Source organism: Branchiostoma lanceolatum, chromosome 15 (assembly GCF_035083965.1).
Source record: "Branchiostoma lanceolatum isolate klBraLanc5 chromosome 15, klBraLanc5.hap2, whole genome shotgun sequence".
Classification (NCBI taxonomy): domain Eukaryota; kingdom Metazoa; phylum Chordata; class Leptocardii; order Amphioxiformes; family Branchiostomatidae; genus Branchiostoma; species Branchiostoma lanceolatum.
Window position 1 is genome coordinate 11,848,096 of NC_089736.1, and position 23,475 is coordinate 11,871,570.

The 23,475-nt window shown below is 40.6% G+C and overlaps 1 protein-coding gene across 2 annotated transcripts in view; it reads left to right on the forward strand.

Annotated features, from left to right (window-relative positions):
• The window catches only part of LOC136420676 (uncharacterized), an 88,475-nt gene that overhangs the window by 47,663 nt on the left and 17,337 nt on the right, over positions 1–23,475 (forward strand). For both annotated transcript variants that reach the window (XM_066407745.1, XM_066407746.1), the window contains exons 3-5: positions 1,590–1,722; positions 18,239–18,580; positions 20,904–21,218. In XM_066407745.1, the coding sequence (XP_066263842.1) occupies positions 1,668–1,722; positions 18,239–18,580; positions 20,904–21,218 (712 nt within the window). In that variant the 5' untranslated portion in view covers positions 1,590–1,667. The remainder of the gene's footprint in view (positions 1–1,589; positions 1,723–18,238; positions 18,581–20,903; positions 21,219–23,475) is intronic.

A 23,475-nucleotide genomic window follows, 5' to 3' on the forward strand; every position in this document is an offset into this window, starting at 1 on the left:
ACTTCGTGTTTTTCCTGTCCTCATCTTCAAAACGAGAGGTTTTCTTCAAACCACACCCCACAATAATATAAACGCCTCGGAGTTTCATATATATATCGATACGTCTCATTAAAGGTTAGAAAAGACAGTTTGTAAAACCTGTGCCTGTAACGGAATCTCTGTGTCGAAATGCCGGGCTTGTTTCGGCCTCATGAACAGTGGGTGTATTTTTGTCCCATTGTTGTAGGTGCCCGGAAAATGGCCGTCTGGACTAGATGTGGGTTTGTGGTAGCCTCGACAGTCCATTCCAATTCTATTCGTGGATTAATCGTCCAAAATCTTGATGAGAACCCTGCCGGGCCGTCGTTTTAATCAGCGGGCCCGGGGAATGGTTCGATCCGGGGAGTTTCATTACTGGTTTACCACGGGGGTTGGTCCCTGTTAGTGACTCTACCAGACTAACTACGCCGGCTATGGGGAGAATATTTGCCAGGGGATTTTGCCCACCATAGAGTTCATGTAACCTCTCCTGGTCAATTATTCCCCCTTTTGCCGAATTCTACAACCCGTACCTCCGTAGGAAGAATGCCTAGTAGAGCGGCTAGGTGCCTGTGTCATCGGGGAAGGGGGGGGGGGGGGGGGGGCGAACCCACTTTAAGCCTAAAGGATTGAAGCAGAACGCTGACTATATTGTGTCACAAGATATCGTTAGATAATTATCTGATGGAAAAAAGTGTTTATTGAAACCCTTGGCGGTTAGAAGTACTTGTACGCCGTTACTTCATTCGTGTGTCGGGCATGTTATTGTTAAAAACAACAGTTTAAATTTAAAGAGATATTTCAACATTTTCCTACCGAGTTTGACTTATCATTGTTACAACGCATTTGATGCATGCATCTGTGCAAATTGAATGCCTTTAAGTTCACGGGGATTTGATTTCGCGGTAGGAAGAAATGTAGTGTTCGCGGTTAAGATAATGATGTAAAAGGACAGAAGACAAAACAAGCGTTTTTAAGTTCGCGGTTACCGCGAAAACCGCGAGCATTAACCATTGCAAAAATTTCAACATTTGTAATTTTATATAGTATATGCAACCATCTTATTATGTGACATATTAGCGCCGCACTATTTTTTTTACAAATCTTAGACCAAGAATTGTGACGATTACCACACCAAATTACGTTTTCTTTAACTTTGATATGAAATTCACAGACAACATGAACGCTTAAATATCGTTCGATGTAATATAACCAGCTGCTACAGCGCCGCGTGCCTGCAAAGCTTGTGTGTTACGCCGAATGGCGGTTATACCGGCTATACCGATACAGATAAATGTACACGACATCCATTTTGAACGCCGTTTGTTTGAAAGGCCACTACAGAAGGCATTGAAAAGTATACCCGTCTGTACTTTTAACAATGAGGTTGATAGCCAGGATGACGAATGTATCTCATAGTCTGCCGCGCTATCAGCACCCCTCCCCCTTATCACAGTGGTTCGTCCCCGGCTCTGTCTCTTAATCTTGCCGGCCTCACGCTGGTACCGCGAACCTCCGAGCCCCTCGTCCCGCACTTCTCCATCTAACTCCCGCTCTCTCGTTCCCCGCAGAGTCCAGCAGCACACCCTGAGAGGAATTTCCCGTGGAGGAAGGAAAAGGCCAAGACGGAGTGCTAGTGCAGGAGCAATATGGCGACGACGTCGGGCGTGGTGTACGTCTTAGTGTGTTGGTGCGGCTTGCAAGGTGGGTGAGTGGGTGTGTATAGCAGGCATCCCATAGCTGAGTATATATATCCGTAACTACCTATCCGATGGGCGCAAACTAGCGTAAAATTCCACATCGCATGCCTGCGTTTTGGCATAGTCTTATGCATCATTTCCTGAGAAATTTTCCGCACGCGACTGCTGAAGTTAGCGGCGTCACGTCTTAAGAAGAGCCACCGCTCGTCTAAGTCTTCGGGAGCATCACAAGTTTGTACACGTGTGAGTAGGGTGGTGGGCGGAGCAAGATTGCTTCATCAAATAATTTAACGGTTTGCTAGCCCATACCTTTCATACACTTCTAAGTATATATGTTATTCCATACAGTTAAGTACGACATGCCACAGAGAGTAATTCTTCGAACCCGTTCACACAAACACTCTCGCCTTGCTTTAAGATTTACATCATGGAAAATAATAACAATCATAAAAACATTCACAATGAAACACCTGTCGTTCAATGTCACATGTTACGTGTTTTATCCAAGGCCAAGTTAAACTTTCTTCAGATGAAAGAAAGTCTGTGATGGGTGGTAACTGTACACATGATATATTTCCATTTATATTTCATGCTTAGTGCGGGGATACATCTAAGTTGTAGTTCTTGCTAGGTTTCTTAACAGCCGGTAGTCCGGCTGAAAGAACACACAAGTTGGTTTCTTTGCTACAACCATGCCGTGATACCATTGTTTACGATCACGTAGTGTGTAAAAATGCCCCCTTTTTTCTCCACATTGGCTTCTTGCCCTATGCCGCCTTAATTGTAATTCTTTCTTGGATTTTATAGTATAGTCCGACTGAAAGAACACACAAGTTGGTTTCTTTGCTACAAGCATGCCGTGATACCATTATACACGATCCCGTAGTGTGTAGAAATGCCCCTTTTTTCTCCACATTGGCTTCTTGCCCTGTGCAATGCACGCCGTTCGATACGGAGAGGACCTCTTATTGATTGGCGTTTGAGCGAGCCTTCTCCCGCTCGGTTTGTTCATTCTCCCGGCGTACACCGCTGAAATGCCATCCTCCCCGCCGGAAGTTCCCCTGGCTCCCCCCGCCCAGGGTATCCCGTCAGCTCGGAACGATTTCTATGGGCCCATTTAAACTTTGGCGGCTTTCCTCCGGTCAAAACATCCCCTTTTCAATGAAAGGTTTGGCAAACAATGCAAATCTATTTGAGTCACACCCAATTTGTCAATGTGTTATAATTGAGTCAGTAAACAGAGATAGACTTTGGCTGTGTTATGAGTCACGCTGTACTGTTGCCTTTGAGAGAGTATATGAATGATTCTTTTCTTAAAAGAACCAACCTATCATTGCGATAATAGTCTTTTATACTTACCTTTTCTGAGATGGAATCTTTTATATCTGTCCAATACTGTTTTGATTTGTCACTTTTCACATATTCATTTTGCTACTTGTGTTATTATCATGATTCTCACGGATATATATTTTATAGTAGTGTGATATATTGAGCAACATGCGCTACTGCTGATACAATGGCTCTTATAAATCTAACTTCACTACAAAAAATTAAAAGCCTTCTGTCATAATTTTCTTTTTAACTTGACAATTTTGCGAGCTGTATTCCAATATTACTGTAAACATGCAAGGGGAGTCATCAAGGGCCTTGTGATTAATAGCTTCATTAGCGTCGAGACGTTTATTGTCTCTCTTTAATTACTTAAGCGTTATAAAAACCGGATTGTTGAGACAGATGGGGGTCACTCTGACAAAATGGCGGCAATTTCTCGACAAACCGGAATAATGTCGTCTGTCTTTCCTCAGGGACGTTACATTTAAGTGCAACACTTAACCAAGCGGGGAGTGATACTATAATGTTACATTTAAAACAGCAAATGCTTTGTCTCTAGCATAACAGCTAACCTGTGATAAAACATATATACTCATTAATTTCATATCTCTCTCATACACGTTGCCTGAGTGACTGAATGCAGAATATCATGGGAAATATAACGTACCGTTAACGGTTTTATTTTCGAGAGAAATTGTGTAATTTTGTGCAATGATGAATAGCATTGGTTTGATGTTACCTGACAGTGCTCAATTGGATAAATGTCAGAAGATTTGTTGGCTCACAGAAGCAAAGACTTTGCGGGAAAAGAGGGCAAGCTAAATGTGATTATGGGACGGCAAGGTGGTCGATTTTGCCGCGCTGCTGTCACGTAGGGTTGGTGGTTTGTTAAGTGACGTCTGGACAGAGAAGTGAGCTGAGTGCTATTTACCTTCCCATCTCATAGCATTTCTCAGTCGTACACTGGAACACTAAATCCATTCTTTAAGCATCTTGATTGTTTATTGTTTCGCATATGTACAAGTATTTTAAAACAAAGAAATACTGGGCAAAATATATGCCATTTAACTAAAGGGCACGGGTTCAGGGGTAAAACAACACGTATAGAACAAGAAAACTTAAAGTCAAAACCAGGAAATAACATTCTTTGATAAGAGAAAGCAATGTTTCCCGTACATCTAAGTTGTAGACTTAAATCAGGAATTCCCGTTAAGGTCGGGTAGACTTAAGATCGAGACCCATCAACCAGATAAATTGCTTCTTAAAAGAAACTGCAAATAAAACTTGGAGAGGCTGACAGAAATCAATAGCTATGGCTTAACTTCAACTTTAGTGTTGGCTGTTCGCCACAAGCTGAATATAAATAACACACATAATGTCCATACATCTTACAACGCACAGACCATAACATAGCGCAAACTATTCTTTATGCAAATGAAGACACAGGTGCACAGAAAAAAGGCACGTGCCAATGTTTTGATGTCATCATTTAAAGTCATTTTGAATATTGTATTTACTAAATGTAATAATAATAATGATAAAGTGTGGAGCAAATATGTATTTGTATCATATGATTGTAAACCCTGCAGTAATTCAGCACTGGCTGCCATTGCACGGGTAATTTCTAACCAATGAACCATTATTATTATCATCATCATTATTGCATTTGATAAATTTTAGTAAGGTTGGTATATTGATATCAAATTAAATTTTTTCTTTGATTTCCATACGTGATAACATGTTTAGGTCTGGAATTCTATGGCAAGAAGGTAAACAGGTCAAGATTTTTGAAGAGCTCTTTTTAATCTTTATTGGTTGATATAGGTAGGAAACCCAGGATAATATTAATGATAATAAAAGGGCTAAATGCACAGGTGACCACATGTGGTCTAAAAGAAACATAAGGCAAAACATGAATTGATAAAATGCTACATTCTAACATTGAAATCTGAAAAACAGACAAACTGTGGACTATTGCTAAACTAATGTTGATCACCCAGTAGTTTCTTCTCTCTTTTTGAAACATTTGGAAACATGACTACATACTCTGTCCATTGTATGTTTGTTTTTACATGACATAAGGTATATAAAATGTCCCTTTGACTTTTTTTGCACATAATTCTATTGTCTTAAACAGCGATTGCCGTTCATCTTCATATAAGGAACAATGCACGTATTTCCTAAACATATTTTGGTACAGAAACAATATTGTTTGCGTTGCCGCAATATCACTTCCTACAGTAAGTCTGCGATAGGTAAAAACGCGTACCACGCTAAAATCTGTGCTCATTACGTCCAAAAGACTATAAGACCTCAAATGCATTGCTAAATCATCCTTACGTTATTTCTTATAAAAGAGACATATTCTGTAAGCAGGTAATTTGATTAGCGTAGATTCATATTGCAGATATCTGCTAGGTCCATGGATGCACAACAATCCGTTACGTCACGTAGATGAGTTGTCGCTAGAATGGCTCTTGAATACACTTACGTTTTTTTATAAAAGAGACATTCTGTAAACAGGTAATTTGATTAGCGTAGATTCAGATATCTGCTAGATCCATGGGTGCATAAACCGTTACGTCACGTAAATGAGTTGTCGCTAGAATGGCCGTTGAATACATTAACATGTCTGCCAAAAACGTACGGTATCTGAGTGTCTGGCTGCGACCGTCTGTCTAAAGGCATTCAAAACATTTTATGAGGCTTGAAACTTGAATAAAAACACTCAGATTTCTAGTCATTACTACACATAGTAAGTTTCAATAACACTATAACATTACATATCGACATTAAAGGAGCAAAGGTATGATGTCGTTGTGTGGTAAGAATTGATAGAAACGCCAAGCCCTAATAGACTGATCCTGACTGTCCATCACAATTAGCGGTTCGACCAATGAGAGAGTGACTTCATGTCCGTCAAATGTTTGCATTTTCATGTTTTAATCTTGTATCTATACGTTTTGACGGAGGTGGGCGGGACTATGCTATCGGTCTATTTACATTAGGCGCGTGAAACTAAAAGATCACCATGTAGCTTATTTTTGTGCCGCTTTTGAGCACTTTTGAAAAGAAATCCGCACGCAAATGTGGTTAACAGTGGCATTAAATGTCAACTTCATAAAGATTACAGCAACTAAGATATTTCCAGATTTCAAGCCTCATTAAATGCTCTGGGTGCCTTTGATACAGTAAACCCAAGATGCAGATATATCTGCGCTATTGTCTAATTTTCATCCGTGTATTTTCCATCTGTCTTATTTTATTATATTAGCAGATGTCATTACATCATATGATAAACATGCAACGTTCATTTGTTAGGATACGGTTAAGCTGAACTTCAGTCATCTGTATTGTCTTTTAATTTGTTCATGAAATTTTAGTCAATCAATATATAAGTATGATGGAATGCGGACTATCATTAGACATAAAACAAGACTTGAACTGCACCTAATTTTTCACCATGGGTGCACCTAAATATTTGTGTAAGAGTTACGTACGTAAATATACTACTGTACACTTAGCATACAACATCATATTTTTCTGTCATAAAAAATCATAAACCCTTTCCTATGCAACACATCGTTAAGCCATCAAAAACAATCACTTAAAAACACATGTATCTACATTTCAAACCTCAAATCTTTACCACCCCTACAGAGCTGGATTTGTTGCTTTATGTAAAAAAAAGGCAGGAGGTAAACTCCTGCATTTTAACGAGCTAGAGGCAGAGGTTTCAGATGAGACCAGGATTTCACCCCCATCCTAACATATCAGTCCAACCAGAAGAGAAGGGTTCAGGGGTCAATCCGAGATCAAAACATGCCAAAGATCACCTACTTTGGCCAGATTTTTAAAATACACTTTCTTCTGTCCTCCCTAGCAGAAAACTGGACCATTCTGACCAACATTTGCCCAGGAAAAAAATTATTTCAAAAATAAGTTAGCAAAACGCAACTCGACTAGCTGGTCCCTCCCCTTAAGGTTAGGTGCTCCAGTACAGCTATCCCAAAAACATATTTCGAGCCCTGTAAAACTATCCTGTAGATATTGTGTACCTATAATCCTTCATGTATGTGCTTGCGTCAGTAGTCGGGATGATTGAGTGGCTTGCGTCAGCAGTATTGAGACGGAAGACGCACAGGATATTCACATTGGCGTTAACAAATGACACGAACTCTATGTTGTCAAAAGAACTGAAATCGATGTACTGATATGTATGTACAAAGACACAATATCGGACCAAAGCAAACTTAAACTTAACCCATAAACATAACAATTGAGTTTGTAATGATCGGGGAAAAACATGTTACTGTAAATGCAGAAATGTTCGCGGTGGTTTTATGTTCGCGGTTTTCGCGGCGACAGTCTCACCGCGAACTTAAAACCACCGCGAACATTTTTGCTCAATACTGTAGCATTATGTTGCTATAGCGCTGCCGCGAACCTAAAACCTCCGTAAACACTCCATTTTCCCCTTTGCGCGAAATAAAAATCACGCGAACTTAAATGCCTATACAGTAATTGTGTTACTGCCACTTTATAGCAATCAAGGGGTGATTAATATCTGGCACTGTGATTTTTCTGTTATTGAAAATTTCACAAATCATCATCGTTTAAGGATATCAATTCGATGTATCCCTATTCGACAATATTTATGATAGGGCTATAATCGGCATATGTGTATGCTCCATGTCAAGGAAGTGCGCATGCTTGATTGACGTCATAGTACATCTAGGTTAGCACATTTCCGGTAATGACATCCGGTACACGTGCCTAATATGATTTCCGCTCGGTTGTCATTTTCACTGGTTCATCTTCCTTCAATATATTACACAAAAGAACGTTCGTGGCAATAAACATAGGGAATTGGGTCACCGCAGCAATGACGGCCATTTTGTTGCCTAGCAACGGGTCATTTGGGGTCACAAAGGATGGGGTGTTATGTGTACTCAGTGTGTCCTCCGTCACTTCTAATCACTAAAAAACAGGGTCAGGGCGTCAATGGTGCGGTATATGTAGAGAGTTTGAGGAAATATAATGCGAGGTAGAAAGAGATATGGTCTAGACAGAGGGTGACGACGGAGTGCGCGCACATTAAACCAGTTTCCGGACGTACTACTAGTACCGACATTTCCAAGTCGTGACACGCTCCGTTTCCGTTTTTTTCACTGCCCTGAAATGTTATATGTTGCATCTTATATAACAAGGGAGTGCTGTTTCAGTGTCAGTAACTTCAGTGTCAGTAACTTCAGTGTCAGTAACTTCAGTGTCAGTAACTTCAGTGTCAGTAACTTCAGTTCATAGGGGAGAGCTACAGTACAATACAATAATTTAACCCCGTCTCAAATTACATACATTCATATGCATTACACAGGAGTCGTATGTCCTATTATAGCCTTCTCATAAACTGTTCTCTGATGCGTAGGGTTCATGTTTAGGCATTATTGTATACCCGGGTGCATTTATATGTATAATATATCTGTACGGGTTAATGGGGTACTGATATGTAATAATAATTTGTGTACAGTAAATTTTATATGAATCAGTTAACTTGCTTAATTACTATGATTTTTTTTGATGCAGTAAAGAGTAGCGTTCTGTTCACTTTCCTTAAAATGGTTACGTTTTCAAGCTTCATGTTACAGAATGCATAATTGTGAAAATACAAAAAGATAGAGAACAATTCAACCGTAGACAATTTGGTACGTGCGTCAAGCCAAATGAAGCATGGATATATGCTGTACATATGACGAGAATAACCTTGAAAACATCATGACTAGGAGAACGCCTATCCTGCAGAGCGGGATATTGTAAAGGAGAAATTGTTCGCGTGGATTTACTGTAATAGGAGAAGTGCGGTGGTTTTAAGGTCCCATTCCTGTATTACTCCAAGTGGGTAAAAGAATCCGTACCCCAAAAAATGAACGGCTGCATGACAGGTGTTTAGATCGGTGGGAAATTCCCTTTTAGGCATCCCGACTGATCTCAAGCGTCAAACTGATGAAAGCTTGTTTTTAACGTACTGAAGAAATTAACAGGTAAAGTTCGGCAGCCGCGCGAGGTCGGACGTGCACATCCCGACATTGTAGGTGATGCGGTCGTGCGCATTTCAGATGGAAAGTACCTTTTTGGGGGTGTAGCTAAGTGCAGTTTGTAATTGCTACAAAAAGAGATGTAGTGTAGTGAAACTGTTGGCTATTCTTTTACATGATCTAGGGTAAATGTTCTCAATATAAAATGAATAACATCGGTGCATTTTCTATAGCTTCACTACGAACGCGCCCATGTAAAATACGTTTCATAACATGTAAGCCTATGAGGCGAAAAAACTCATGAATGAGACCATAAGTTTGCGATGAAGAGTTTACAGGGAAAACACAAAACCACCGCAAACATTTCCACCTTTACAGTACCGTATCGTGAGCAAAAAATTCCTTTGTCTACAAATCAAAAATAGCAATATATATGCAAATCCACAGTCACCATAAAAAGACTAATTACATAAAGGTGTAAAATACTGACCCGTACAGATATAAGATATATATACGCCTGGGGCATACAATAATGCCTAAACATGAACCCTACGCATCAGAGAACAGTTTATGAGAAGACTATAATAGGACACACGACTCCTGTGTAATTCATATAAATATATGCGATTTGGGACGTATCGTAGAACTATTGTATTGTACTTCAGCTCTCTCATATAACCCCAATGAACTGAAGGTATTAATTGGCACTGAACACTCATTCGTAAATAGTGCTGTGTTCATTGAATCATGACATTTGAGACCGCCTACCCATTTATACATTGGGTAGTCTTGCCCCTACTTAGTTATGCATGCAGCCAGACGATGATGCTATTGACACTTATGCTAAGTGTCTCGTAGTGTATTTGATTAATACATTGATACCATTATTGACATTTGAAAACAATGGCAGTTGCCTTTTTTCATCAGCGCAACGAACTTACGACTCCGATATGTTTTACGTCTAGGTGCGGTCATGAAAGTTTGATGAACTACGGACTTTTCATGTTGCTTGATAGCGTAGTATGAATTAATCCGTGATATACTGTTAGCGTTTGGATAATCAGGTTCAGGTTCAATGACCTTTGTGATAAACTGTTAGCGTTTGGATAATCAGGTGCAGGTTCAGTGACCTCTGCGATAGACTCTTAGCGTTTGGATAATCAGGTTCAGGTTTAGTGACCTTTGTAACTGAGAGGTCACATATTTATGTGACGTTGCTTGTCCGGGCAACACTTTTTTAAAAATATTCGAAAGCCTTCAGGTTCTATATCTCAATTTCGGCACCTTCTTCGTTCGTTGACAAGTTTCGGTAAGGGGACGATAGAAAGGTAAAGCATGGTAATAAGCTAGTTCACGGTTGCTACTACGCATGTGCAGTGTCAAAGGTGAAGGCCCCCGAGACGTGAACAAAACCCGTCTGGGCTTTGTTATGTAAATCGAGACAATGTCGAGACGAGCACTGTTTGCAAGCCGGGGGCCTTCACCTTTGACACTGTACATGCGTAGTAGCAACCGTGAACTAGCTTATAACCCCGATGAACCTTACTCTGTTCAAGGTCAAAGGTTAAGACTTTCTATGAGTTATTATCCTGATTATCCATATGAAGTCGCAATCTTTCTCATTGTTCAGGTTGTACGTAAACACAAACTGCTAAAGCCTTTGTCTTTTCAAGGCTTATCTAATGACGCAGTATGACGTGATAACTGAATATCTGTGATATTTTAGCGCACAGTTTGCGATCATTACCCATGAAAACCTTACCATATTTGGTAAGAAAGATCATGACATCGCCCACGAGTATTGTACCCTGATTGATTGACAGTCACGTGATAATTAACTCTAGCTATCTTTGTATACTAATTGCGCATGTCCCACGGGATGAATTCCATTGCAACTAATTTACTGGAGTACTATAAGGTCATGTGGGGTCAACTTTTCTACTCAATCTCGAAGGACAGCTGGGGAAAGTAGGGCACTGCTGTCAAATACTAGATCCTTGAGGGATTACGTTTTATTCATTTGAGAAATACTGTATAGCGTTAATGTGTTAACTGCTAGTGCTGGTATTTTGAGCGTTTCAGTACAACAGAAACAGTGTTTCAAATCAAATACAGAAACATCCAATTCGAAAATTAGTCTAAACGTTACCTCAAATATTCAAATATAGAAGTAGTAAATAAAACGTCGATCTCATAACAAAACAATGTAACATACTATTATTGAATAACGGTGATTCTTTTTTTAGCGTTAACGTTACCTCGAATTTTCAAATGCATAAGTAGTAAATATAACGTGTAACCCATAACTAAACGATACAACATATAAAAATAGGGCAATGATAAAATCATAAATAAACAAAATGCCAGAAAGAATAGAGACCCATAAGAACAGATCTAGAGGGACCTGTTAACACCATAAGTGTATCCTGTATACATGTTAATACTATACATCTGTAAGCAGCGACACCTATCGCTGCAGTGCAATGTGAAGCAGTCGGTATTGCCCCGAGGAAGGTGATAGGCGGTCACCGAAACGTCGGTTCAATAATAGTCTGTATGCTGAAAAGTTGAAAGATTGTTGTAACAGAATTTGCCTCCCAGGGAAAATGGTCGGGTCCTCAGCTCGTGTGTGTGTGCTTCGTACCGGTGTCGGGGCAATAGGTGCTCGGTGCAGATCGATTTTTGTAATGAAGTCGACGATATGAACTCCTGTAGGCGAACAATATGGTACCAGTGATTAAGGGACCATCCATAAGTTCCATTCGGCTGCAGCGGGAAGGACTGAATAGAGACACTTTTCAAAGTCTATACTGAAATCGAATAAGAATTCGCAAGATATGCACTATACGAAATCTGATGTTCCAGCACACGTAAAGCATTCGTAAAGTATGTGTATATAGAAAAACACGCAATATTTACGTATGATTTAAGGTGATATGCTTAAAGATTTGATTTCGTACTGTGATGGATATGGAGAATTGTCTTGTTGTTGACAATCCCTTCAAAGCAGAAACGTGTTTCTTCTAACTTTTCTTTACATTCTTTTACCATACCTTTGTTACTATTTCTTCGAAACATCACACCACCACTATCCGCTCCTTACACACGTCTTCAATGGCCATCGATAAAAAAATGTCTAGATGCGATATTATATGCTTCGCTTCACACCTGAAGAAGAATATATTGAAACATCCCTGAAACTGCGAAAAGCCAAGTCATTTTTCATATTTCAATGGCTGAATGGTTATCAAAGCCAGGGTTGATCCACCAAGATGAGACACCTTTCAAGCACCGCGTTTCTTTAAGCTGCCCCAAGATATTACCTAGCATCTCATATTTGCACCTGAGATGCGTCATACCTACATGATCATACGCCGCAAAGCCATGCGATGACACTTATGAAAAGGGTATATGCGAAGTTATTGGTCTGGTGTCTTTCAAAAGTCATATGAAATCCATGAAAGCTTCAGTTTGCTTTATAAGAGAAGCATTTCTTCATACAAAAATCCTACAGTGACGGCTTTTATAGCAAATGCACGTCACAGCTAGAGACTGCAACAGCACCCCGTACCAGAATATACTATCATATCGGGATGGGAAATTCCGTGATATACCATCAGTTCCATTTATATTCACTGAGAGAAATAAATCCTGTCGTCCTTACTTGGGTTTATCTTATTGCACGTGACGTGTTGACTTCTTTCTTAAAGGTTATTTAAGTAAGGAAAATAAATTAGCGTCTTAAAAGCAATAAACAAAATCAACTGTGTATGAGAGGGATGCGTTATCCATTCTGATTTATTTCCAAGTCTTTATATCCACCCCCCCTCTAACGTAATATGACCAATTATCGTCCAATTTATTCAAAACGTATCTATCTTAAAACCGTGCGGACAGAGCCAAATGTTAAACCCATGGGCAGAAATATCAGCTCTTTTAAAAAGAAAATGCATGGTCTGTAAGTTTTTCTCCACCTGTTTAACGCCGTGCGAGCATGTATTTACACTGATGTATATGATGTAGAATTGTGCTAGGCTTACCTATTATCGTCCACTTCAGTCTTTTCCCTTTTAGCGCTATGCTTGAAGACCATAGACCAGACAAAATGCACAGTAACTGTCCAAAGTAGTCTACAGACAAATGATAGTAAAGTCACTATGTTTGTCCCGCCGCTTGCTTGACGCGATGGAAGAAAACAATGTTGATCTGTGAATTTCACCGACATGCGCGGCACGTGGCGTTCACGTGATAAGCGCATGGCCATTGTGTTTTTTAAACTGGTCCTGCACGTTAATTGGTCATGTTGCGTTACTTGATGTCTTCATGTTCGCAAGTTTAAACAATTCCCCTTTAACGTGCTCGAACACGGGACCCCATTTACGTCCCTTCCGAAAGACCCGTGCCTCCCCAACTAAGTACCCTCCCAGGATTTGAACTGGGGTCTCCCAGTTACCAACTAGTTGGAATCAGGAGCTCAACTGTGAGGCTGCTACTAGTTGAGCTACAGGGATATCTCGTATATCATAGCATATCAACACCAGGTATAACCAACCGCAATGGTGGCAGTGCCAGTGACGTCATTTCGAAACGCTCGTCTTGCAAAGTTACTGTACACATAGCTGAAACATGAAAAACTGTCATTGAACTTCCTAGTGCTTAAGATAGTGTATCAAGTAAATCCGGGATTGCCCTATCTAAAGCCCCCAACACTTACCCAGTAAAGTGATACAGTCATTTTCACGAGGATATAGGTCCAATACTGTGACCATTTTACAATTACTGCGTCAAGGTGATTTAAATGGTTATTTCCACAAGCCCGATTTTACTGGACATTCTATTTATGCCTTGGATGAACATCAAATTACGGCGCTACACCCCTTTCCAATAACTCTGTTCTTTACAAAAGAAGGGCGAGGTTTTCATTTCCGACGTCTCGGATTACATGTCGACCTACATTTGAGCCTTTCGTGGGCCACAAAGTCCATTAAATTTAGTGCCATTTCCATTTGCTGGGGCTGGAAAGGTCCTTGCCAATTTCATCTAATACTGTTATGTGATCCTACTAGGGCGTAGGCTACACATAACAGCGGTGAGTTCTTCATATATCACTTTGGATGGCCCACAGTAGAGTACAGGATGTGGTGAAAATTGAGCTCAATCTGTACGTCATAACGACACACTAAACCGCTGAAGTGATTCACCCGTTTCTGACACAGTCATAAAGTTATCGCGTCGTTCATCACTGCCAGATAGGCGTTTGTTCGTCACGCGTCAAACGTCACTCATTGTCAACAACTTACCAACTCATTACCTTCGCCAAGAAGGTTATGTTTTCGTTCTCTTTTTTAGCGAAGCTTCAGGAGCGAGCTTAATAGTATATTTTAGGCCCGTTTCACAAGAATTCCCAGAATTTTACAAGAATCCGTCCGTGGATGCTACCCGTCACTTTATACCTTGTTAGTAAGGTCTGGCATTCCGGCAAGAATTCCCAGAATTTTACAGGAATCCGTCTGTGGACCCGCCTGTCACTCTACACCTTGTAAGTAAGGTCTGGCATTCCAGCACGCAGGTCGATGACAGATGACCTACTTACGTGGTGTCCGATTTCGTACTATTGGGAGCGTGTCAGGGAGTTACACGGAATCTAGTGTTCGTCTATAAACAGCATAAGTCGAGAAGCTGTGGATGGATCCTTATGATATTTGGTTGATGGGTAGTGATCTGGATACTTTAGCTCTTGTTTTCAAACCCATACGCTCGCCATACCCCTTTCTGTCCTAGAACAACTCTCGCGAGACCTCGTAAAATCTCGTATATCTGTAGTCACGTGGTGACAGCTAGGAAGCACAAAATTTACTAAGGAATTGAAGTTTATTAAGATAAATATCAAACCGAACGTTACCAGATCTTCTTGTTACATTATGAAAAATCAATATTTCATGTAGTTCGTTAAAAGACCCTGGACTACAAAATTCAGTACATGATTAGGTAAAAATTGAGCTCGACCCTACGTTATTTCGGGGGTGAAACCATTGAAGCGTATCCCATGAAATAATTGCATCGTTTATCTCGGCCACAGAGAACATTTATCGATGTGACGGTTAGACTTTTAACGCTGAAACTGTTCAAAAGGTTAATATTAGCCTTCACCCCCATATGTAGGCTGAAGTTATTAACAGCCATGTTGAAGTCTAGGGTGCTCATAGAATGTGAAAGTGTTTATTTGTTTGTTTGTTTGCTTTTTTCATTTTCTAATTCCATTAGTGTTCAATTTTCACCAATGCCGCACTATCGATCCTTTATGTAGTCCGTTTACGTTAGATACAATTAAAATCAAATATGACTAACAAAATTCTAGTGTGAAATAAATCTAATACATTTTGTGTGAAACATTTCGTCAATTGTCTTTATGTGCTTTGATGCAGATGCTGGATAGCTACTGAAACATCTCTATCTACCACTAGCATTGGTAAGAATTACAGCGCCACATTCATATTGATTTAGTTGCATATCGAGCAAACTTTTTCTTGTTAAGTCTGCCCCTAGGTCTTTCAGAAGGCTTACAGAAATCCTTCAGTCGCCGGGGAGTCTTAGTGGGACTGTGGGGAAGACTTAAGGAATTTCCACGGCTCTCCTTACGCCTTTTAGTGAGGACAAACCCCCCTGTGGTCTAGATTCACATCTGCTCAGGTCAAGGCCGGATGCATTCAGCGGGTTTTTCTCTCCTTGTAACGATCTGGATTCAATTCTATCTGCAGGCTTTTACAAGCTCACGTCCGTGGGATAGTCATCACAGCCTACGCAAGGGAAGCCAATAGCACGTCTTGTTTTAATGACTAGTTCGTACCTTACACATTACAGGTAAATTACGGCTTGGGCCGAGTAGCCTTCCGGGAGTGGTTCTAATATGCTATGTTTGAAGTTCCTTTTAGTGTCTAGGCTATTCGTTCGTTTCAAGGCATCCTCATTTGAGGTGAAGCATGATGCTTTATCAAGTTGCTAGTGGTAGTGCAATGCGGCTTCGCTACGGCTCGCGTTTTTGGCCAAATACACCGGGTCACCCCTACTCTACTGGGTTCTTTTACGTGCAGAGGTTTGACGCTTGAGGCTAATGCCTGAAGCTCCCTCATACACGGGGGCCGACGGCTTTACGTCACCAACCGAAATGACGAATGTAATGCCTTACAACATGCTCGAGCTGGAGTCGACCCCTAGGATCGAACTCGGGCCCTAGGATCCACGGAATTTGATCCAGATGGCGAAGCAGCGGGGTTGCGTAACCGCTTGCGGCCATAGTGTAAAAAAACTATTTTTGCCAGGAAGCACCGAAATGCCTTTAAATCAGTTGACGGTTCGATTCGGGTCAGGACTTTCTTCCTCTTCTTGATTTTTGAGCAATCTATCATTTACTATTCAAGTCAATTGTTCTTGCTCAGGAGACTGAAGATTTATTTTGTACTATTTTACAGAATCATCTTCGGGATCCGGGTTAGGGTTGACAGATTTAGTCAACGGTGTCTGCCTATCTGTCGGGAGTAAGGGCGCTAGTTACACCAAAACATTTTACAATAAATAGATTGCACCAGTAACGTTAAAGAAGTATTCTTTTTACAACAGTGAAGTGTTTCAAAAACTTTCCCCTGCACAAACCTCTAGTGAAATTCTCTACTTCATAATAAGGTTTCTATGTGTTCCCTGAGTGGACGTCTCTATAGCAAGCCTGGGGGAGCAACTTATTTATTTTTCCTATCTGTTGTGATATCAGCTTTGATCCCACGATATCATGTCAACAAGACAAATGTTTTCAGTAGTCAGTATTCGAACCAGGATATGTCTGACATACTCTTTAAACTGCGCAGCTGCAGTTTCAGGGCTAAGGACAGCGGTCGGTAGTTCTGCTATTTAGAGCGGCAACCAGTTGGTCCCGCTATATCAAATCAACAAACAAATGTATAGTACTCAGCATTAGAACCAGGATATGTCTGAATCCTGGCATACTTTGAAAACCAGCTCACTGCGCAGCTGCAGTTTCAGAACAAAGGACAGCGTTCGGTAGTTCTTCTATTTAGAGCGGCCACCATTTTGTCCCGCTATATCAAATCAATAAACAAATGTGTAGTACTCAGCATTAGAACCAGGATATATATCTGAGGTCTGGCATACTTTTTAAACCAGTTCACTGCGCAGCTGCAGTTTCAGAACTAAGGACAGCAGTCGGTAGTTCTGCTGTTTTGAGCGGCAACCATTTACCGAGCTACTGACGCGTTTCTTCTCTCCGGTAATAATCCCGGCATACATCACTGACATCAACCATTCGCCGCCGTGGTAAAAGGTTGATATACTTGAGAGTCGGAAAAAATCGATGTTCTACACTTGTGAAGGGGTAGGTAGGCTGGAGAGTAGTAATCTTCCTAATGGAACATGTCTCGACATTAAGGATGGCACCGTGGGGCTCCCCTGCATTAGAAGTTAAATTGGTAGTAGTCTAAAGCATGGCCGTAACTCCTGAGTCACGTTTGATGCGGCTGGTATCTCATTTCGGCTTTTTGCGTGGCGATCCGTTACCCCCGGCCGCGTGGTAGATTGCTGCGCCGTGAACTCGGCATGATGGGGTCACCCGATGACGGAAGACGGGAATCATAGCCAGAGGCGCGGGAAATGGTCTTTTTCGATTCGATCGACTTTCGAAGTTTAGAGAAGGCCGTCCATCATGCTTTTGGCGCGAAATCAAGCGTTGCTAGCGATTTGGTTGGTGGAACGGACTCGGGCGTAACTCAAAGCGAAATGTTTGACAGGGATTTATGGTAGATGAAATATGGAGAAGGGAGAAGTAAGGAGATGAGAAAGGGAACGAGGAACAGAATAATAAATATATATGAGGAAAGCCTTCGTTTCTTATGAGTAACGAACCAGTTAAAGCTATTGTCTGAAAGTAGCTGTTGTTTTTGAATTTGTATATCTATATCATCTTAATTTCTCAGTCATTGTGATTTGAACCACATAAGTTCAATGTTTTATTTCATAATGGTGAACCTATACTTCTGTTCTATTTCATTTTCTATATCTATGTTATCTTATTTTCTCATTCATTGTAATTTGAACAGCCAGATGTTTTGTTTCATAATTGTGAATCTATACTTCTGTTTTCTACAGTGATGGCCGGTCCGCGAGTTCCCTACCCGACCAACGTGCAGGGAATGGTGGGTCTCTCGGCGAAGTTACCAGCCAGTATCAGCCAAGACAACCTCATCATCTCTCTGACATGGAGCAAGATCGACGGCTCCGTCGGCGGTACGCGGGAGGCCGTACAGATCTACTCCCCCGCCACCAACACCAATATCGCGCTGGGGTCAGTAAAGGGGAGGTCCACGCTGAATGAAGACGGCTCCCTGGTCATAGACAACCTGACACTGACAGACGGCGGGCTGTACGTGATGACTGTACTGATCAATACGATAGGCCAAGTGGAGCAGTACGTACAACTGAAGATTCACGGTACGAAAAAAAAACGTTCTAACAGACACAACTAGACACACGAAATAAAAATAATCTTTTTACACAACCAAGAGATTTATTCCACCGACGTTTAGGTGACCATCTGACACCTTCTTCAAGGCAATTCTGACTGGTTCTCATAGTAATGCAGCATAGGTGGGACCGCATCCTTAAGAAATAGATAATAATCATTGCATTGTTGTTTTATCCACAGTTGTGTATGTGTTACACTTCTGTACGTTTGGGACCGCATAGTGATGTCATCTCCTGTGATTGTACATATGTAAATACTTTGTGTTTGGGAATGCATTTCATTATGTATAAGCAGCATCACCTGTGCTGCATTACTATATGTGAACCAGTCAGAATTGCCTTGAGAAGGTGACAGATGGTCACCGAAACGTCGGTGGAATAAATCTCTTGGTTGTGTAAAAAGAGTCCTTTTTATTCATTCTTTATCATTTACTTTTTTAATGTTACTCACATACATTAAAAAAAACATTGAACAAGAAGCACAAAGCGCTTACATGAATCCACTGCTCATGAAATAACAAAATAAGACAATAGAAACAGTGAACTAATAATTACAAAGGTGACATACAAATCCAGTTGAAATTTTCACAACATATTCACACTTCGGATGTTATTGAACATCGAACCATCAAAACTTCATACCTCCAGCTTTTGATTCTTCCCACCAGGTAATTACATTAATCGGTGATTTGCCCAGTCATGACGTCACAATGAACGTGGCAGCCGATTTGGAACTTTGCACTGTGGCTCGGAAAGAACGTTATTTTGGAAAGCAAAATAGATATTTAATCAAATGTTATCACCATAATTAAGCACTGTTTGCTCATCAAATAATGTTTTTCACAAGCCGTGGTGTAAGGTTCCGAACCGGCTACCGTGTTCATTGTGACGTCATGAATGGGCATTAGTCACTGATTAATGTAATGACCTGGTGAGAAGATCAGGTAAGAATAAAGAGCTGGATCCATGGAAGTATGGTTTCTGATTGTTCAATGTAAGATAACATCAGAAGCGTGTGTATTTGTTTTAAACGTTTACATTCCTTCAATGATGCTATTTCTATTTCAGATAATAAGAAAATGTTGTATTTTAGTGTCGTATGCCCTTTAAATGAAGAAAGGTTACATACATAAATGGAGACATACAGTCAATATTTGCTGATCTCACACATACATAGAGGAAAGACATGAAATGAGGATTAAGGATATGTACATAAATGAAGACATTCAGACAATATTTGCTCCTGATAACGTAATCAATCGCATATAACCATTAACATACAGAGCAAAATGTGTTGCCCTGAGGAAATAACATTCAATCGGAGAAATAAACCAGACACAAATGAGTACGCTACGCTAATCTAAATCAAAGATGGCGTAATGATAACATCAAACTATATTTCACGGTTATTTGCTTGGGAACAAAAAGGCAAAGCTGCAATCAAATAATCCTGAAAAACGAGTGGTGATAATGATATGCATTGATTGAAAAATACATTCTCCTGAATAATGGAGTTCTCTAACGAAGCGTTAATCCCCTTCCCAAGAGCGAATAACTTATTATTGAACGGCGCCATCTTAAGATATTTCCGGCTCTTGGCGGCAGTTTGTTCATAAGCCTTTCAATCATCTCACAAGAAGGAAATATTCGGCAATTAAGTCTTCCTAGTCTTGCGTATCTTCAATACGTTGTGTAGGCCGGTGTCTTGGGGTTTTTAACTCCAGAATTGAGGGGAAAAGGGATATTTGCAAAGATATACTCTGGGTCTGGGAAAAGGACAAACTTAGACGTTTGAGGCTAATTCCAGCTTAATCTAACTGTCCCAATATTGCACGATGTTACGTACCTTTTACAAAATAAATATATTTTGTATATTGATAATATTATATGTTTTATAATGTTGCAATAATCTTCCATTTTTTCAACATGAACGCTACTCTATGTATTTTGAATTTGAATGAAGACCTTTATTGTACATTTTTAGTACAGGTACAGGTCACAACAATGGCAAAACATACAGTTTGGTCACATACATATTTCATTGTATGTATGTAAGTAACATGTTGGTTTAAGTATCGCAGTCCATAGCATATATTAGGCAACTTGTTTTTTCGACATGGCTACTGGACTACAACATTATGAAAAGTAATATCTGACCAAACCCCCATGGGTCCATAGAAGGTAATAACCAAAATCGAATGTTTCGCTACAGAGCCTGATTTCTTTTATGGAATAGAAAAAGCAATAGGGAGGATATTAATTCGCTCCGTCTCTTTTGTTCTCTCCTTAGTCCCGCCAAGTGTTTCAATAGATTACGCCGGATATCCCGTCCAAGTTATCGAAGGGACTTCTGCAATTATAAACTGCACGGTGCTGAACTCTAGTGCCTTGGTTCAACCCGCTTACTGGACTAAAGATGGCGTCAAGCTCGACGATTCGAGCCTCGGTTCCATTAGGACCGTACTACTTGATGACACGGGGGGCAGCAGTAGTTTGTCCCTCCGTATCCCGGATGTGACTCGCGCAAGGGACAATGGGAATTACAGCTGTGTTGCCGTGCATATAGGAGGAGTTTCGTCGGACTCTGTCATCGTTGAAGTGTTATGTAAGTATTTATGAAAATCAGGTTATTGCAATTACACCCCCTCCCACCTCTACAGACATGACCACTCCATGATATTCTAAAGCCAACTGTATTTGTTGTCCCCAGGTCACAAAACATCCCCCTCCACCAAAGTCAATCGAAGAAAAAGATCTACGCATCCATCAATCGTTAAATTTCTTTCAGGATCATTTTGCCATCCCCGCGCAATTACACTTCCGCATTATTGAATGTTTCCAATCATTGTGTGTCGTTGGCGGGATTTACCTTAGATAAGGGAATTGATTGCAGAACTATTCGTTACTGTCTGATGCGAATTTAGTCTGCTGCCAATGTTGCGCTATTTATTTCTACGTTAGACTTTTGGTCCGCCATTTTGAACCCAAATTTCATCAGTCCACTCGATACACAATACTTAGTTAAAATCTAACCATCAGCATTGTTTCGCCAAGTCGTTCGGATTGAAGTGTCCTATTCCTTTTCTTTAAGGCAACCAAAGCAACATTAGGGCCCAAAAAATAGAAATAGAAAAATGCTGAAATCTTTATGGTTGTGATAGTTACTAACATTGTTTAGGATATTTGCGTAATAACTTCATACTTAGAGCATTTCAAAACCACGCAAAATCGTGATGTATGATGATCCCCTTAGTTTCATGAGCCTACAAAAACTCCGGTCACAACTTTCAGTGAGTTCTCACATCACAGTGACGTCACATTTTTGCATCATGGACGTCTCTATACATTGTGATAATGCTGTTTGAACTAATCATGTATAAAAATGACTAAATAAATTGACTTTCAAAAATCTGATTTTCGGGCACTAATATTGCTTTAGTTGCCTTTAAGTCCAGATGAGTTCATTTAAAGACAGTAACACCTTAATTCAGTCTTCGGCCGCGTAGTGCATAGTGACCCCACTTGTTATAAAGGTCAATCAGTACCAGAATGAGGTATCACCTGCAAGGCAGAGGGTGCCCTGGAGCGGCTATCGAACCCAAAATCAATCTACACCAACCTGCAGCACCTTCTACCCCTCTCGGTCACGTCAATATATAATGCAATTTCGCCGTATAGATTACCGGCGATGTAAACTCATCGATGAGCCCTCAAAACCATAGCCTGGAAACTATACCCTCGGTGGCTTTCCGATATCTCTACGGCGCTGGGAGTGACCCCCGCCCGCCCAGACAGCTTAGCCCGCTCGGGGTGTTGGTTTACGGCCTTGGGTTAAATTGGTAAGACTGGGCCCGGTAAAACACCCCTAAGCCGACCCCTATAGACTGGGACCAGGCTATCAAAATCATTGATTCGACTCTACGTGACACATTAGCTCGGACCCCTGCTACAAAAGAATCGTTCGTTCGGACCATTGTAGTGCCTAGTGGCAAGTTTCCTTACTGTTTCGGTGGCAGGTCATATTTTACAGGGAGAGGTTGCTAGCCCTTCCACTACTACATTGGAATGCAAACTTGTTCAACTTGTGATAACGCACGTGTGATTTTATCATTTTATTGTTATTCATTGAGTGAGTGTCGACACAAGATCTTACATGTAAATTTTCGATCTCATTCATTTATCTACAACTTTTGATAACGCAGTATCCGTTTGATTTTATTGTTATTCATTGAGTGAGTGTCGACACAAGATCTTACATGTATCTTTTCGATGCCTGCTATCAACCGCGTTGTTCGCAGGTATTCGGTCTGTAATTAGTAAAGCGCATTCGCTTCGCTGTGCGAGTAATTAGGAAATGTTACTTCGTGAGTGAAATTGAATTTTCAGACCGATAAGAAATCCCTAGTCTGTCCATGCATAGACTGTACGTATGAAGGACATCTATTCGCCGTTACCGTGCGTGGAAATAAAACTATCGGCTCATTTACGTTATTGACGGTTAATCCGTCACTTACCGAGGGATGAATACCTCGCTCCCTTTTATGGGCAGGAGGATCAATTACACGTGCAGCGTCGAGTTCACGTAATTATTGGATTAAAGTGTCATATTTACGCCGGTCTTGCTGCTTCGATCGCACTTTTTAATGTCATCGACGTTCAAGTGCTCAGAAATATGACGCCGAAATATGAAGGCTAAGCGAGATCTCCCTTCTGATGTGGCAGTCAGGTATTGGATAACAGATGAGTATGGGGAGACGTTTTTGACAGATTGTCATGAAGAAAATCATAAGATATCGATTTTGGTACTTAAAGTTCAAGGTAAGTCCATGAGATTTTAGATTTGGTTTTTAATCTTCTGAGCT